The following is a 17470-nucleotide window of genomic DNA, read 5'->3' as shown; positions in this document are numbered from 1 at the left end:
AACATATAAAATAAAATCCCCAACATAACTATCAATTAATGTATTCTCCAAAATTATAAACTGTACAGATGACAGTGTTTACTTTAAGATGTATGGTAATGCCTCCCTTTCCCTCACAAATCCAGCTTAAGTATGGTTGGATTTCAGAATTTAGTTTGAAATATTGATAAAGAACTACTTCTGGAGTAATGTAGTGTTTTTATAATGCATTAGCATATTACAGTGTTTTCAAGGTAAATAATAAACAAAAAAAATCACTAATATTTCAATTATCAGTTCAGAATCTATACCCAGTGTACCACAGCCATTCAATATCCATCCACTGGAATTTTTAAACAGTTCAGTTCAAACATTTTAATACTTTTACAGGTTAAATCTGTGAGCACTTCTTAAACAGAACATAATTTTTTTTTTTTTTTTTCCAGAGCGAATTTCACACAGCTTTTAAGTGCCATCAGGACAGACTGAACAAAGATTTTTGTTTTTTAAATAAGCTTGAGGTCCAGAGAACAAGGTTAAAACACCGGTTGGAATGAATGGACAAATGCTTAAGGATAAAAAAATCTGAAGACAAAGTTAAGAAAGTGGTAGGATGAGGAAGAAATACTATCAGTTTAAATGGGAATATAACAAGTGTCTGAACTTGAGGAGTAGGATGAAAAGTTTGGGCTTATGAGCTCATAGCTAAATGCTGATTGCTATCTGCAGTGCTGTGGGTGAAGTTCTGGCAAGGAACTGAAGTTGCTAAAACAAATCATTATAAAAAAAGATTAGGTACTAATTTGATAAGGATCCACCCAAGTGAAAATTTCTATTTGGCAGAATTAATTTTCAATTTCATACTCAGAATCAATTTACTTTTGTTTTGACATAATTATCTACACATTTCAAAAAGGCACACATTTATTTTAAGCACAGCTCTAGTATAACTAAGAGCCTGTCTACAAATAACCCCTTCTGAGTTTCACTACTTGTGAATAAAGTTTTGTCATATTTTCACTATAGAGACTATTATTTAATTTTACTGCAATGAATATGCTCAACATAAACCAATAGACAACATCTGCAAAAAATCCAAAAAGCTACAAGAATGTGATCTTTGATTAGCTGATAATACATTATTGATGGCTAATTGTTAGGAGCCAGCACAGAAAAAGTGGCTGCAAATGCTTGTTCTCAAAGGGATCAAGAAAGGATGTTACCTGCCACTGACTGAAAAAAAAAGATGTAGATAATCTGACTCCAGACTATACTTGACAAAAAAGGAAAGGAAGGAAGGGAGACTAAAGAAAAATAAATGCCTGCCAGCTATTAAAAGAAATAAATTCACTTCATGTAAGGGCTGTATGGTATGTGGTTTGGAGTAAGCTCTTTTAGCCAGACTAACTCTTATGACTGATTCTGTTCCTGGCAATTTTTTTGTGTTCGTATGCTTTTATGCAATGCTCTGTTTACAGTCCTCACTACAATTAAGCTTTTAGCTAAATTACAGAATCACAGAATTGCCAGGGTTGGAAGCAACCTCAAAGATCATGAATCTCCAACCCCCTTTCCACATGCAGGATCACCAACCTCCCCATTTAATACTAGACCAGGCTGCCCAGGGCCCCATCCAAACTGGCCTTGAACACCTCTAAGGATGGGGCATCCAAAATTATCTTTTTTTTTCCCCCATCTTGTGGGAAATTATCTCTCTGATACAATAACTGTAAAAGCGCTAGAAAATTCACTTAGAAACACTAATAGTCCCTTCTACATTTTGTATTGTGACTCAAGTGTACCTTGTACTACTTTTGGCATCTTTCTCGTCAGTTTACATTATAAAATTATGCCTCTGCCCTGTTTCTTAGTTACCTATTTCCATTTCACCCACGCAGTTCTTCAGTATGTTGGTGCCCTCCCTGTGGTCTCCAGCACTATTTGTGATTCAGGAAGATAGGATTCTCTAATGCTAGTCTGTCATCTTTTCTAATGTCCAGGGATTGCAAGGGACAAAACACAGTTTACACACTGCCTTTTCCTTACCTCTTCCTTCTTGTGATTGAGAGAAGTCCTTCATTTACCCTTTGAGTTGTTTAGGACATAGAACCGGATTGCTTATAGAGCAAAATGGATGATATATAATTTAAGTAATCTCAGTGTTCAAGTGAATTAAGAAAGGAAAAAATATCAACAAGCTTATTGTTAGTAAAGGGTATTCTCATGGTGGATCGTGTCACCAAGGAAGAAAAGTGTAGGCACAGATGCAGGCTTCTCAATAAAAATGTCCTGTACCTATGAAAGTCGCTAAATTCAACATACACAATACAAAAAAGTTAACTCTGCATAAGGAAAAGAGATGACAAATGATAAACCACAAAATACAGTGAAAACTTACACTCTGCTTCTTCAAGCATGTATACATTTTAACTCTTCTTTTACAAAAACTGGTTTATTATGATCAATGAGCTTCAGCGGCTACATCTATTTAAAGAACAAAACCCAGGCATTTCCTTTCCTACCTCAAGATGTCACTGTAGCTGGAGATAAAATTTTCTTGCAAGCCAGAGTTATCCATTTCCCTTCAGTAATAAATTTGGAACTTCAAAAATATCATCTTTGTCCTCAACTTCCAGGGCTTACAATGTTTGCCTTGGGGATAATTACAACTTCGTATGCTTCTTTATAATAAAGCACAATAAATTATCTCAGTCCGCACTTTTAATACATTTTTCTTCCCCTAGGGATCTTCTTAAACAGTATTTTGACAATTTGAAGCAACGATGAGCATGAGAGAGAGTTCTACAGCATGGTATTTCTAAGAATTCAAAAGTGGCCATTTTTTTTTTTTTTTTTTGCTTTTTATTTTAGTATTTATGGCCTGTATGAGTACAATTTATTGCTTTGAACCAGCATAAAGCAGGCAGGTCAGGATTACTGTGATTTCACATAGTTTGAATTTGTATGTCACATGTCCGTTTTACAGTCTGAGTTTCTTTCATCATCTTCTCTGTATTGAGTTGATCTAATGCAATAGGTACTTTTCTTCACCAGTCTTCACAGTTCATACAATGTATCATTTGTCCAAAATTCCAATGAGTTTATGTCTCATTCCAATGAGAAGAGATTGAAATTTCCATTTTTCCATTATTACTGCCATTTTGAAGATGGTAGAAAACACATTGCACAAGTTTTTTTCTAAACTTAAATTTTGTATTGAACTTAAGTATTACAAGACACGAGTCATGTGAAAGCATACTGACAGAGAAGCTAGCATAAAATAGGAGGTTTGAGCCTTTGCTACCGTTATTCAAATGATTCAGGCAAAGAAAAATGGTACGGTTTCCACTTGATATTCCAACTGCTTACTGAACTCTGCTTTTCAAAGACAAAAACTGAAATCTGAATACAGAAGAGCTTTCATTCATTTAAAGTCTATATGCAAGAAACATTTTGACATAAGAAACACTGTGAAGCACTTACTGCTTTTGGACTTGACATGCTACAAAGACAAGCTCACATATGAAATGAAATATGAATGAAGTAATGGAGATACCTACATTTTCAAAATGGAAAAGTTGGCAAGCATTTAACTACTGTGATACCTATCTATCTGATCTCTAAAAGATGATTAAGTTCTAGAGGAAGGCTGATAATTTACTTTTGCCTGAACATCTACTTATATACTTTTGTCTGTAAAGGCCTATTAGTGTCTCCAAGAGCACCAATACTCTTGCACTAAAGGTACTTAATGCTCTCTGCTACCAGAAGGCAAGGTTTATTCACATTCTTCAAACAGTATTAACAGAATAGCATGAATCAAAGCAAGACTCCAAGTTTTCCTCAAAAATTTATATTATCTATTTTCTGAATGTTCTAGAATAAATATCTGTCCCTTCTGGCAAGCTTTTTTGCTGTATTAGCCTTTGGGAAGGAAAGAAAAACAGTGCAAGTACTAAGGATACAGCTGCTCAGACATGACAGGACTTTCTGATGACAAGAGCAAAGCCCCAGGCAAAATGGGGACAATTTCTCTTGCAAGACTTTTCTGGTTAAAATCCTCCTTCAAGAGCTCAACAACTGTACAGCTTGCTGCTTCTCATGATAGTCCATAAACAAGCAAACAAACAACAAAGTACTTTTTACAGTCCAAACACAGAGATTGCATAGTTCGAAGTAAACCATTAACATAAAAATCTGCAGAAGCCTTTTTTAAGGCTTTAGAAGCTTTGCTTTCTGTTACAGTCTCAAAATTCCTCCCATACTTCTGACAATAGAGGAAATCTAGCTTAGGAAAGAAAAAGGAGCATCAAGTCCTCTGGATGTCCTTGCCCTGTAAGCATAACGAATCTCGTGTTTCTGCATAATGCAGCTTTAGTATCACTACACATAGAACACTAGTGCAGCGATATGATAAATATTTTTAACAGAGCATCTGACAAACTATGTAAATAAGCCACACATTTATTCATTCTCATACACTTAAGTCATAGACAAAATGAGACCCTCCCTAAAATGAGTCCACAGCCCTACTGCTTCACTGAGCAGATCAGCTCCAATTGAGCCATGCTGTCTGCTGATGCAGATTTATCCCATTTCCTATTTTCTTGAGTGCCAAGAAGTGCTAAAATAGTTATTGTCCAATTCATTAATGTACTTTTGGCTTTGCTCAGCATGAAAAATTATTCTGAGTTGTTGCAGTTCTATCATTGTCCATATCAGTTATGTAGTTTTTAGGATCGCTGTAATAGCAAAGCAAATCACTTTAAGTGACTGAGTGGAAACTGCAATCAACCCAGAGCAGCCACCAGTCTGTCACCACAGTTAAATATACCTTCTTGAAACCCTGGAGATGAAAAGGTCGTATCTGCTACTATCATGTTTCATTTTGCTAACAACACATTGCTTGGTCCCTCACTTCAATGAGAAAGGAGTCTGAGTGGCTTTGTTTTATTTATCTGAACTCTTGGACAGTTCTGAAAAATGTTCATTGTGTAATGTTGACAATTAAATACATCACCACTACTCCCAAAATAAGTGAATAAATAAAAATTACTCACATAGCTTCCCTGAGTGTATATCAAGGTTACTCTCAACTGTTATTGAGACAAAAAAACAAACAAACAAACGACCCAAACCAAAGAGATCCTCTGTAGTTTGTCTGAATACTCAAAATTCTGAGGCAAACAGTGGCCTTTTTTCCCTTCAATACCCAAAAAAGTTTATGACATTCCTTAACAGCTTAATCCAGTCTTGCAGAAGACTAAATTTTGGGAGTGTGCTGTTGACATCCAGCAGAAATTGGCTGCGACCAAGTTTCACAGCACTTAGACTTTTAGCTATTTTATCATTTTTTATTTCCACATTGTCAGAAGGTAACTACTTCCCATGTCACAGTATTACTTCTAAGCAGTTGTTATCCAGTGAAAGAAATTAGTAAATCTGAATGTCTAAAAGTACACCACCTTTTCTACAGAACACAGATGCTTTCCTTTTTGATACCATGGGGCCCACTGCTGGCTGAACTGAACTAGCTTGGGAGCTGCTGGTGAGGGTTTCCCCCTTCTTCTATAAAGTTGTGCTGAGATGAGGCACCTCTCCCTTTAGAGTCCTCAGATATGGTGCTTATTCAGAAATACACTTAAGAAGGAGATGAAGGCAGTGTCAGAAAGAGAAGAAATGCTTAGGGTATAGAAAGCTGGAGGCAACGATTGGGAAAAAATATAATATGAAAATTAGGAACAGATACCAGAAGAGTGTGAAACAACATATGAATAAAAGTAATGGGAAAATTACTATTCAACTTTTAAAATGAGGGCTGGCATTCAAGAGAGGACGATTTGATGCAGTTGCTTATGACTTGCTGTTGCTAGATGTGAATCCAGAAGGTTCATTTTTGCTCTAAATTATCATATTATTTTACCAAACCTAATCAGTTGTCCTTCAGAGATCAACTGAGCTAGCTGAAAAGAGAGCAGTGTTTCCTGGATGCTTGTAAAGACTGAAAGTTTGTTCTATGGTCAATAAAATCCTCAAAGTAGATTACGTTCTATAACTAGGAGATGTTGCATGCTTTCTGTTCAAACTAGCTTAAGATCTCTTCCTTCCTAAATTATGTGAAGGACATTATATAAAATAATGTATTACTTTTCAAAAGAAAAAAAATAACTTACTGTAAAAATACATACACCTGTCTCTATGCAAATTCTAGAGTTTATAAGTCTCTGATGGCCTTGTAAATGCATTCAGATTGTGATCTGGTATTCAAAACAATATCTCTGTCCCTTTTCCATGAGAAATAAACTTTTCTCAAATTAGCATCAGCCAAATATACACCTCACTCATGGCAAATAAAAAGTTTTTAAGCATAGTTTGGTACCTGCATAATCAGTGGATATTAAGACGTTATAATCACAAGAGAGTTAGGCAAAACAGACCAGGACAATAAGGAGAATAAATGGAAGGCTTACCTACAGAAAGAAGCAGAAGAAGGGATCTCAGAAGAGATCCTTCCCCACTGGTAGCCAGCTCTTAAATAGGTCTAGGAGGGGTGCAGCCTGGCTCCACCCCTTCCGGCAGCATAGGTGAATTGCCTTCACCTGTGCTCCTCTGGCTGACTCATGGCTCGCCTCAGGTGATCAATCAGAGGTTCAGGCCGTGACTCAGCAGTTCCCATACAGTATCTCATTGTATATTTTCATTTGTGGTTTCTGGAGAGCAGAAGATATTGAATTAGGCATCAAGCCCTAATGTCACACTTTTAGAACTTGGTGGGAAAATGCAGGAACAAATGGCTGGGAACAAATGTGCCATTCCCTTTTGGTGTAGTCTTAAAAAGAAGCTGGAAGCATTGAGGGAAATTAATCTGAACAAATATGACGCAGACTCAGAATACCCAAAATGCAGAAGCTTAGTCATGAAAGACTGCAGTTTGTGCAGACACTTAAATTAAAGCTAATTTAGGTAAGAAAAGGATCAATAGCAATAAAGCCAATTTCAGGATGGATTTCAAAATAGCCTAGTCACTCTGGTAAAGAACCTTGCATGTCAGTGGTGCCCAAATAATCTGCAATTTCTATGATACTGTCCTGATGCTGTTATCTGGACAGGCTACATTGCAACATCAAGCTATTCCTCCACATGCTGCATGTACTCTTTCAGCTTTGATACAGATGTACTGCACTACAGAAAGCGGAGAATACAAACATAGCTCAGACACCCACACAGACACACCTAGCCAGCCTAGCAGGCTGCAAGATCTGTGCAGAACAAACTCCTGGCCCTTTCCTCCATTGTCCAGGAAAGAGCATACAGACCTCTGCCCCACTCGCGTGCCTTGCTCAGGAGTGATCCAGACCCCTGAGTCTTTACCACACATCCAAAATCAGGGCTGGAAGCAGGGGAAGGCAGATAACAGCTTTAGGAGTATCACCCATGGAAGTGCTTGGCTGCCCTTTGCTCCCTATTGGTAGTGGGCAGCAACATTCCTCTGCATTCCCTAGGGGACAGGGAGCAGGATGCACAATATCACTGCATTAGCAATATTTCGCCTGCAGCATCTTCCAGAAGAGCAACTCAAAAAAAGAGCAAAAGAGGACTTTTTTTATTGCACATGTCTGTACACTAGCACTTACTCTGTGTAAGAATGCATTTAAAAGAAAGAAATGACGTTGTTAAACCAGTGAAAGAAGACTTTGAGGTGGTCAAAATGCCTTTCACAATAAGAGGAATTGATATTGTATTACCAGATACTTTGTTCTTGCTTTTTGGCTGCTAACCTAATGGCTGAGCTATTACAATATCACTGTTCTTATACTATAACTTCAAATATACTGAAATCTAATTTAAAGTCCATCTTTTGCTCAGTTATCAGTAGAAATGAGGCAGACCCCATCCAAATCTGCACTTACAAAATTAAAGGCAGGATTTTCTTAGCAGAGGATGCTCAGTTGTCAAATGTACTACCAGCAGGGATCACATCCTCCCTCAAATCATCACCATATGACTTTTCTCTCTAATGAAAAAAGTACTTCCAGTGAGTCAGGGCTGTATTTTTTAATGCCACCACTTTCTGCTGTGTGGGAAGTAAAAAGAGACTTATGTCTCTTCTCTAGGGACTGCATTTCCAGATGTATGAAAGAATAAGCAGATATTACTTGGCATCTTGAAGTCTTGTCTGCTGAGGCACTGTACATACATACAGTTAATAAGAGATAAAAGTCCCAGACCTAGAGAGCTTACAGTCAAAACAGATGAAAGGATGGGAAAAAAGAAGTAATATTATCCTCTTTTTTATACACATGAAAGCAAAGAACAGAGAAAATGGGTCATTTGCCCAGACTGCAAGGGAAGCCTGTAAATATGGATTTAAACGTAATGCTTCACGAGTTTCAATCCAGCGTCAAAAGAATATTATTTCTCCAAAAACAGCATACTAAAGGAAATACCATCAATAACAAAGCAAATTGCAGACCAGTAGGATCATAAATAAAACAAAGCATTAAAAAAAAAGTATCAATAATTCTGATTTTTGAGAACTTTCTCCTGTGTCCAATTTGAATGATTGCCTGTTTCACAGAGGTTGGTAAATGTGTGCCTTTTGTAACAAAAAGGCATTGCATAACAAAATTTGTTTTTCTGTTAATATTATCTAACATAACACACTGATCCCTATTTTGACTACAGTCAAAATACTGTAGTGGCTGAAGTATGAGGCTGTAACACAAAAGAGGAATTAGCTTCTGAATATATGAAAAGAAAAAAAAAAGACATTAAAAGAGTCTATACAGAGAAAATTCAGGGAAATATTGAACTTCTACCTGAGAGCTACTTCTAGATTCATTACTGTTGCATACTTTATGACCATTTTTCAGTTGAAGAAAATTTGCTATACTTTAAGACTCTCCTCCCACTTTCTTCAGTAGACGCATTCCTCTACCATTTATATTTGATGAAGTCTTAAAAAAAACCCCAAAACTAATTCATTTTAAAAAAGCACACTCTGGTGGCAAACACATAAATCTCTCACATTGTTAGGACTATTAGAGATTAGATTATTATGGCAAGGAAGATTTAAATCTCTCATTTACCTGAACAGCGCCATAATACATTTTCTTGCCTTCTTCATCTGTCTTGTCTGACATCAGCCATGCCTTCAGCAAATATTCATAAAAGCTATCCCCAAGCCCTCCAATGGAGACATGATCTAAAAGGCAATACAGAAGTTCAACAGCAAGTCCATCTTTAGCACAGACAGTAAAATACAATTACAGTTTTTAATCGCAGTAATGCATTTAAAGATGTCTCACTGCTGACTTTTTCACAGGAGTTCATGGAAAAGAAACAAGAATTTATATGAATAACATTTATTTCGTGTTTAGTAATCTATCCCATACAAAAATGTATTAACCCATTTTGTTTTTTGTTTATCTTAAAACTATTTTTTAAAAAGTAGAAAATGCTGTGTAATTTGAGAAATACTTTCCCCTTGCTTTTGTTTGTTGCTTATCAAATGATGTGTCATTTAAAACACATCATAAAAAAGCCCAAATGTTTTAGTTCCGTAGTACTGAGGCAGATTTATTTTATTATTTATTTTATGGTATTTGAAAATGTCAATCTCTCTCTATGCTTAAAAATACTATTATGTTTTTCAATATCTAGTTGGTTGTCAGGACACAGCAGTGGTTCTGTACGAAAAAAAGACTTTGTTACATGTACAGAAGATTATTGCTCTCATGTTGCTTTATTCTGTCCAATGCTTACTACATGAAGCAGTGTAGAACTACAAGCACTGTAATTATTTAATTGGACCCGTTTAGGACTTGGCACTGCAAACACAAGTGAAATCACTGCACCAGCCACACAAGAATTACTGGTGGTCTTAGCTGCTTGCATAAAGTTGCACTAGCTTCCTCTCAAAGAGACTCTAGAAGATTCCTGGCAAAATTTTAAGGGGCTACAGTATGATTTCAGCATAGATCTCCTAAGTGCATAAAATACTACAGCTAGAGAGTGTATTTCTTTAAGCTCCATTAAACCAAGAGCACTAAGTTTTCTTTTTGAAGTTGATACTGCCTTGTAACATAAAGGGACTTAACAAGTATAATGTCTTCTCTGAAAGTTTTTCAAAGTGTTTTACTGGGACTAATCATTTATAACTGTCAATTTTACAGTAGGGAAGGAGCTTGACAATTTCACCCAAGACATCCAGGATGGAGATGTGGATACCACATATTGCACTGCAAGTCAATGAGTCATTTCACAAAATTCTGAGCATGAGAAAAGCAGAACATGTTCAGCGTAATCCAGGCTCATAAAGCAAGATGCAGGAGAGTCAGCAGTACAGACCTCAAGCTTCCCAATACCTTACTGGTCTTAACTTCAGAGTTATGCCTCTGGTAGAATTCAAAAGAACACAGAATTTTTTATTTTGGGACTCTCTAGTATCTTCTCTTCATTGAATGCATCCTTCTGCCTACTGAACTGGAAAGCCATGTAACTGCAGAAGATAAGATTTTTTTTTTCTGTTCAAATTGTATTAGGATTTTTTTCTATTCCAAATTTATTACAACTATTTTTTTCTTTCGCCCATAGCCCATCTATACAAAAAATAATTTACTTTTCCCAGTGTATCCTCTCCCTTTGTCTAACAAATACATTGTGCCATCAAATCTTGATTATAGGCTGCTTTTTTTTCTCCCCCTCCTCTTCTGAATGAGATATATTAAATTTTTGTAAAGAATATACCATTTATTTAATTAAACGTTCATGATCCAAATGGAAAGGAGGCTCCCTAAAAAAATGAGAACATTTTCTATGATGGAAGGCTGATCTTTGAGCAGCAGCATTTCAATGACCTTTACAGTTTCCTAAATAAATTACCATAGAAACCTCTGACATTTGCAAACTAAATAGCACACGCATAGTTTCATCAATAATAAGCCCTGTTATTATATACATTATTGTAGTAGACAAATCCAACTGACACATGCTGCAGCAAATCACTGTCAATTTACTGTCAAAATAACAAGGTCTAAATGAATTTACAGGAACAATGGCAGTGATCCAGCAGCGCCCTTCACAGTTACAGCATTACTAGAGAAGAAATGTTCAGAAACTACTCCCCCCACCCCACTTGACGTTTGAGAGCAAATGTTTCTGTCTCGTACCAATTACGGGGCTAGGCTTTCTTTTCCTGTTATAATCAACTGAAAACAGACTTGAAAAGCAGTCTCAAATAAAATATCTCTCAAGCCTTTTATTCTGATGGTCTACTATGGAAAAAAATCAATGTCTGTAAACAGAAGCAATTGAAAGAAAATCGGAAGAGATGCAACAAGTAAAGATCAAATTTGCTTTTGCTGTTTCAGCATGGTAGGGACTGACCTGCATCAACATTTGTGTTCATCATTTTCATGTGCTGGAAGCTAATTTCTATGTCAATACTACAAGCTATTGCAAAGCAAAGGTGGTATAAACTGTAATTGTTACTGTGTATGGCAAAAGAAACTGGCATTCAATGTAAGAGAGGAGTACATAAGACACAATTACATTAAAAACAGGGAAATGTGAAAGGCTGTGAGGTAGCATCAGTATTTGACTACTATAAAACAAATAAGGCAGAGCCACTAATGGTGGCAGCTACTAGCAAGATCCCCTCTTGTCCAGCTCACCAAAAGTATAATTGCATGATTGCAGAACTAAGCTTAATGCCATACCCACAGTGCCACAGATCAATAATGCTCCTTGAGGCACTCAATACTATTGCACTAAATGAGGGAGTTGGATGCAAATTAGGGAAGCTGTTGGTTAGCCCAGTGCCAAAAAGCTGAGTTTCTGTGGTTGACTGAAGCCAGTGAGGATTTGAAGTTGGCTGAACACAGGCTCACAAAGGCATGAAGGTAGTCTTCTGATCAAACTCAGTGCTTATGGCTTTAGAACAACACTTCCAATGGAAAGTGTTATCATTTTACAAAGCCATGTTAAACCAACATGGACAACAGGCAAGCACAGACCTCAGAGCCAGTACAAAAACGCTAGCTGGTTATACACACTGAGCTGCCACAGGCCTGTGGCACTGCAAACTACTGCATCCAAGAATTTCCCCATTTATTTTCCTGTTTCTACCTGAGCTTGGTCTAACCAGCCCCAGCAGTGATAAACAACAGAACCATATCATCTAGTTATATGTATTCAGATCAAGATATTTCATCTTACTACTTTTCTTTCAATAATAGAAGGAAGGTAAATGACTGTAAGAGTGGAAACATAAGTGGGATAATTGCTAACTGAAAGTAAGCAGGAAAAATGGAGAAAGTAGTAGGGTCTCTGAGACTATATTCCTGCACATTGCTTTGGCTTTGAACATGGGATACAGAGTGGAGAAGGCAATGCATAACGCATACAGGCCCAGTCATCACAAAAGAGAACAGTAGTTCAAAGACTTCAAATGCTTCTAATTTTGGTGTCTCTGGTAATGATTCCTGGAGAATTAATGTTATGACCGTTCTTTCTAGTTTGATTCCTCATTTGTTGGCATTGAACTTCAATAGAAATCACAGCTGATATTAAGCACAAAAAGTTGGTGATTTGTTTTTTTTTTAAATCTCCAGTGGAGCACACCTGACTAAAAGTGTGAAATTTGATTCAGATGAGATGATAATGTTTCCTTAAACAGCTACTTTAGAGAACACTTAAGAATTTTCAATAAAATAATTTTATAGTCTACAAATTCCTTTTCAAAACTACATATTCAGATGCCTCCCTGCTTCTACAAGCCATATTGAAAGCTCAAATAAAAGTACATTAAAATACAGCAAGTAGGAACATTATTTTTAGAGATGCATTTTTTTGCATTGTGTAACTCAGATACAATATGAAGAATCAATAAAACACATATCAGTGACTGAAAGAAATTAACAACTGCAGACAGCAGTTTGGCAGCTCATAGTTCTGAAGAACTGATCTACTTACGCTGGCCCCATTGGCCACTGCTGGGATTCAAATAGTTGGGGTAAAGGCCTTCTGGTTTATCCAGGCGACTTAGAACTTTTCGAATATTCATTACCTATTGGAAGGGTACAGAATACTGAGCACTGATACATTTTTCCTCAAAATAAAACAGCATCAGTACAAAAGTCTTGAAGTACAAATACTTCAGCGTATACACAGTGTCTCAATATCTCTATGTAATCATATTATTATTAAAAAAAAATTCTCTAAGCTGACATCATCACGTAAATAAGCTTCGAAAACCTCTGGAGTTTCTGTGCCAACTGTTAGTAATGAAACACAATAGAAGAAGTCTTCAAAGTTAAGTTCTTACCACACTGAATATTTCACCCCTCCACAGTATACTGAAATTCATGGAAGCTAGCTGCCTTAACTAAGCTCAGCTACTTCAGCATTATATTCCCCATACTCCCAGATCAGAAATGGGATTAAATACTTAAGCTCATCACCTAGTCTAGATGCAGAAGTGAACTGTAAGGCAATTTTGCCTGGAAAGGAGAACACTGCTGGAACTGAGTTTCTTACATCCAAACTGCCCAGAAGAAACTGATCCAGCCCTAAGCTTTCCATTAGCATGATTAAGGAGCTTGCCACAAATAAGTGGCCTGGATGAAATGACAGTTCAGATGCTTTGCAGCTGGTGCATCCAGTAGAACAATTCATTGCAAAGCATATAAATTAATTTAGACTGAAATTTAACTTTCACAAAAAATTCAAAGATGGCAACCTGGGAGAAACATAATCATGATAACCATAGATCAGAAGTAGTAACATAAAAGTTCTAATTGCTTTATTTTTTACATCCTTAAAGTTTAGAGATCAAGTGAACTAGTTCCTAAGACAAATGATAAATTAGTTCACACCAAGCCCTAGAAGGATTTCTACTGTGTTACACAAATTGCCTTCTGCATCTTGATGTGGCTTTGCTAACAGCCAGTATCTAAATGCAGACTGCAAGGAGTCCTCGACTTAACTTAATGAATAATATGAACACTTCCATGCAAAGCTTATTCCAGTGTTTCTTCTTTATCAAGTGTACCAGACCTTGAACAGCTTGTCTTGGTGTGCTGTGAAGTCTCAGTCTCTAAAGGGTTTTAAGAGCAGCTTACATAAACATAATTCCTGCTTTTTGCAGCTACAGCTTGATTCCACTTTGAAAAGAAGCATAGGCTAGAGTTTTTAACATACTCACACACACACATTTTTATCACTCTTTAGCTGTCTTTTAACAGAAGAAATGTTAAACGTTAATTACCACAAATGTCACAAGATAATTAATTTATCCTCTACATTTGCTTGCAGATGCTTCTTGCCCGTCTGCCCCAAAAATCCAAATAGAAAAATCCAAATCTAAACAACCAAATCTTTCTCTGGAAATATTACTCCAATATGTGATTTATCTTTTAGAACATAATTTTTAAGGAACAGTCTAACCTTTTCAGCAAAGATAGGGTTCCCAGACAGGTGGCTCAAGTGTACAAACTCCAGATGCAAAGTCCCAAATTCTGCCAAAATGCTGCTGCCACCAGATGCCCAGGGCCAATTTCGACCGATTCCACTATTCAAGGGAAGGGGGTAGAAGAGAAACAGAAAACATGAGTATCTTACACAATGCCAACAAAATGTGTGTAATAGAGATGGTTACTAAAAGAAAACAATGTATTTAAAACATCTGTGTGGGAAAGCATGCTTTCAGCAGCCTTCCATGGATTAATCATAGGACCTCAAATTACTTCACTCCAGCTTTGCTTAAAACTTTTAAGTCCAAACTTAAGGTTTGTAAGATTACTTCTCACAGCAATCCAGTCTTCTAGCTTACATACAACTCCAATGCATGCCACTGTATCAGTGTTTCACAGTATAACATCAATTAAATAAATTGCAATGAAAATTTTCTCAGACCTCACCTGTTTTCCCTGTATTTATCACAAACTGCAGTTCTAATTGTTCTTATTCAGAGGACAAGTAGAAGGACAAGTAGAAGCACAGACTTAAATTATGGCATGTATACATCACAAGTCTTAACTTAAAAATATATGCAGCATATCTTTCTTAACACCGAAGAATTTAACTGGAGTAGGATATTTAGGCATTGGACGCTTTTAGCAGGATGACTAATGTCAGTTTTAATTAAGACACAAAGACATTTCACAGTAAAATTAATCTTGGGAATTGTACTAAGAGTAGATAAAAGCACACTTATTGATAAATCGCCAATACAAACTAATACTGGTTGAAATTCAGAAGAAAAGGGCTGTTAAAGTTTCATTGAAAAAAAAAAAAGTTTTTTCTCCTTGAAATTTTCAGCAGCAATATTCAGATCTCTCCTCCCAACATTAAAGAAATGATACGAAAAATAAATTACTAAAGAAAAAACTTTCCTGAGCTGGATGAATAATAGCATCTAAGATCAGCACAAATGTTATTAAATGCTAAGTCTCATCCTTATTTTCAAGTAGTAAACAGCATTACAGACATACACGCATAATTTAACTTTACTTTAGCACATGAGCAGTCACTAGAGTCATCAGTTAGCACTTACACGACCATGAAAAGTGAGCACTCTTCCTGAGATAAACTGTTACTCAAATGATGAAAATAATCCCAAATCATTAAACTTTAAAAGCAGAATAAAGATGACAAATAAAGAACATGTCTGTGTTCTACTTAAATGCCATGGCTTTAAACCTTGCAACACCTTTGGCAGCCTGGTCTTGAGTTGAAAGCAGCCTTGAAGCTCACTGAAGTGCCACCAAAAATAAACCCAGAATATTACCTCCTGACAGATGAACTTACATTGCCCCACTTCTGAAGTACCATAGCATGTGCCAAATATTTCCCCATAGGGATGCTCCACATTTTTTTTCCCAGACCGCATTAACTGAGCTTACTTGAGCTCTGAGTGGAGAGAGAACTTGGCTGAGCAAAAGGGAAGAGATCAGTAGAAGCTCTCCTGCCTGACCATAAAGACACAAGGACTGGGACACATGGAGGTCCTCTGATGCACGATTGCCCAAAACTCCAAAGGAGAAAAATATTTCTAATCTTGCAGAGAAATTCAATGAGATAACCAAGTCAGGGTTCTGCAAAGATGCAGACAAGCCAGCTTTTATACAACAGAAAAAGAACAACAGCTTTCTGGGATCTGAATATCACATTTTAAGAGCAATTTTACGAAGAATAGAGTGTTTTTTACATTTGATGAAGACAAAAATGAAGAAAGCAAACGCAACTGGCTTGCAAGCTTTCTGCACTTCAAATACTGTTGGTAAAAAGTTTTCCAAATGGTGGCATAAAAACTCAAGATATTATTAAAAATAAGATAAAGGTGAGTACTGCTGACAGAATCTGGGAACACTTATCTGAAGACTGAAGAACTGACATCACCAGACCAATCATTCATCTGAGAAACAAGCACCTTCTCAGGGCCATAGTGGTCCATAATCCTGTCTCAATGCTGACTTCTTGAAGAAAATATTTTACCTTGCTCCCAGATTACCCATACTAATAGAGTTGACATAACGCATTACTAGTAAGCAGAGCTGACCAGAACAAAGTGAAATTTTCCAGGGTTTTGAAAGGTTGCTGTATTGTGGTGCAACTTGCAAAAACCCATCATTTTTTCTATTAAACTCTTCAATAAGTCTCAAAGTGGAAACGTTGAGTTGTTCCTGCAGCAATGCATCAACCAAATTTGGCAGAAAACATATTAAGTTCCTACCTGTGCTCCACCAGGACTTCTGCTGATATCAACACATTCTGTCAGAACATTTTGATGTACTGTGTTTTGTTAATCAGACAACTTTCCAAACACAGCTATCAAGAGGTTTTCTGCATGCAGCAATGTTTACTTAAGCATCACTGCAAGGTTTATCATCAGTGGAAGATTCCCTCGCTTAAGATGGCTTGAGAGAAAAAACTTACCTCCTTACTTTTAGTGCAGCACAAGTAGAAATGTCTATGTTGCATTTATGTTATTTTTAACATATCTTTAATTGACTTCATTTGGGACAGCTGTTTAGAAAAATATATATAAAGGTATTTCTGGCAAATCTGCAAAGTAATGATAATATCTGCTTGTTTTTTTCTTCTGATGGGCATTCTAAGTCAACACTGACAAGCTTTTATCAACAAGTGATAGAATTGAAGGATTCAAGTCTTCAGATATTTTCCATGTATCCCTCAGTTTGGATGTCTAATATTCTTTCTTATATTTCATCTCTTGGAGTAACAAAGCAGATAAATGAGCATGCAAATGCAGTAGCCACAATATTGCTTCTGGCTCCATTTAAATTTATGCCTACTTTAAGGTGGTATTCAAGAACACACAGCTATGCAGATAGTCAGCTCCTGGAGAAATATTACCAGATCAACAAAGCGCTCAGCACACAGAATACGAGAGATTTCATACTCTCTGATGCTTTTTAACCAGGGAAATTAGACTTCATTTTATGTTTAATGGACTCTAAGCTTAAAA

General features: G+C 36.6%; 1 protein-coding gene across 1 annotated transcript in view; it reads right to left on the bottom strand.

The window, feature by feature from the left end:
* The window catches only part of MAN1A1 (mannosidase alpha class 1A member 1), a gene marked incomplete at both ends in the record, with an annotated part of 139699 nt that overhangs the window by 10708 nt on the left and 111521 nt on the right, over window positions 1-17470 (bottom strand). Inside the window, 3 exons of the mRNA XM_079532451.1 lie at window positions 9069-9184; window positions 12955-13048; window positions 14428-14551. Coding sequence (XP_079388577.1) covers window positions 9069-9184; window positions 12955-13048; window positions 14428-14551 — 334 coding nt within the window. The remainder of the gene's footprint in view (window positions 1-9068; window positions 9185-12954; window positions 13049-14427; window positions 14552-17470) is intronic.

The sequence above is a fragment of the Tetrao urogallus genome (assembly GCF_951394365.1).
Source record: "Tetrao urogallus genome assembly, chromosome: 2".
In the NCBI taxonomy this organism is placed as follows: Eukaryota; Metazoa; Chordata; class Aves; order Galliformes; family Phasianidae; genus Tetrao; species Tetrao urogallus.
This window is presented reverse-complemented; position numbering and strand designations above follow the sequence as displayed.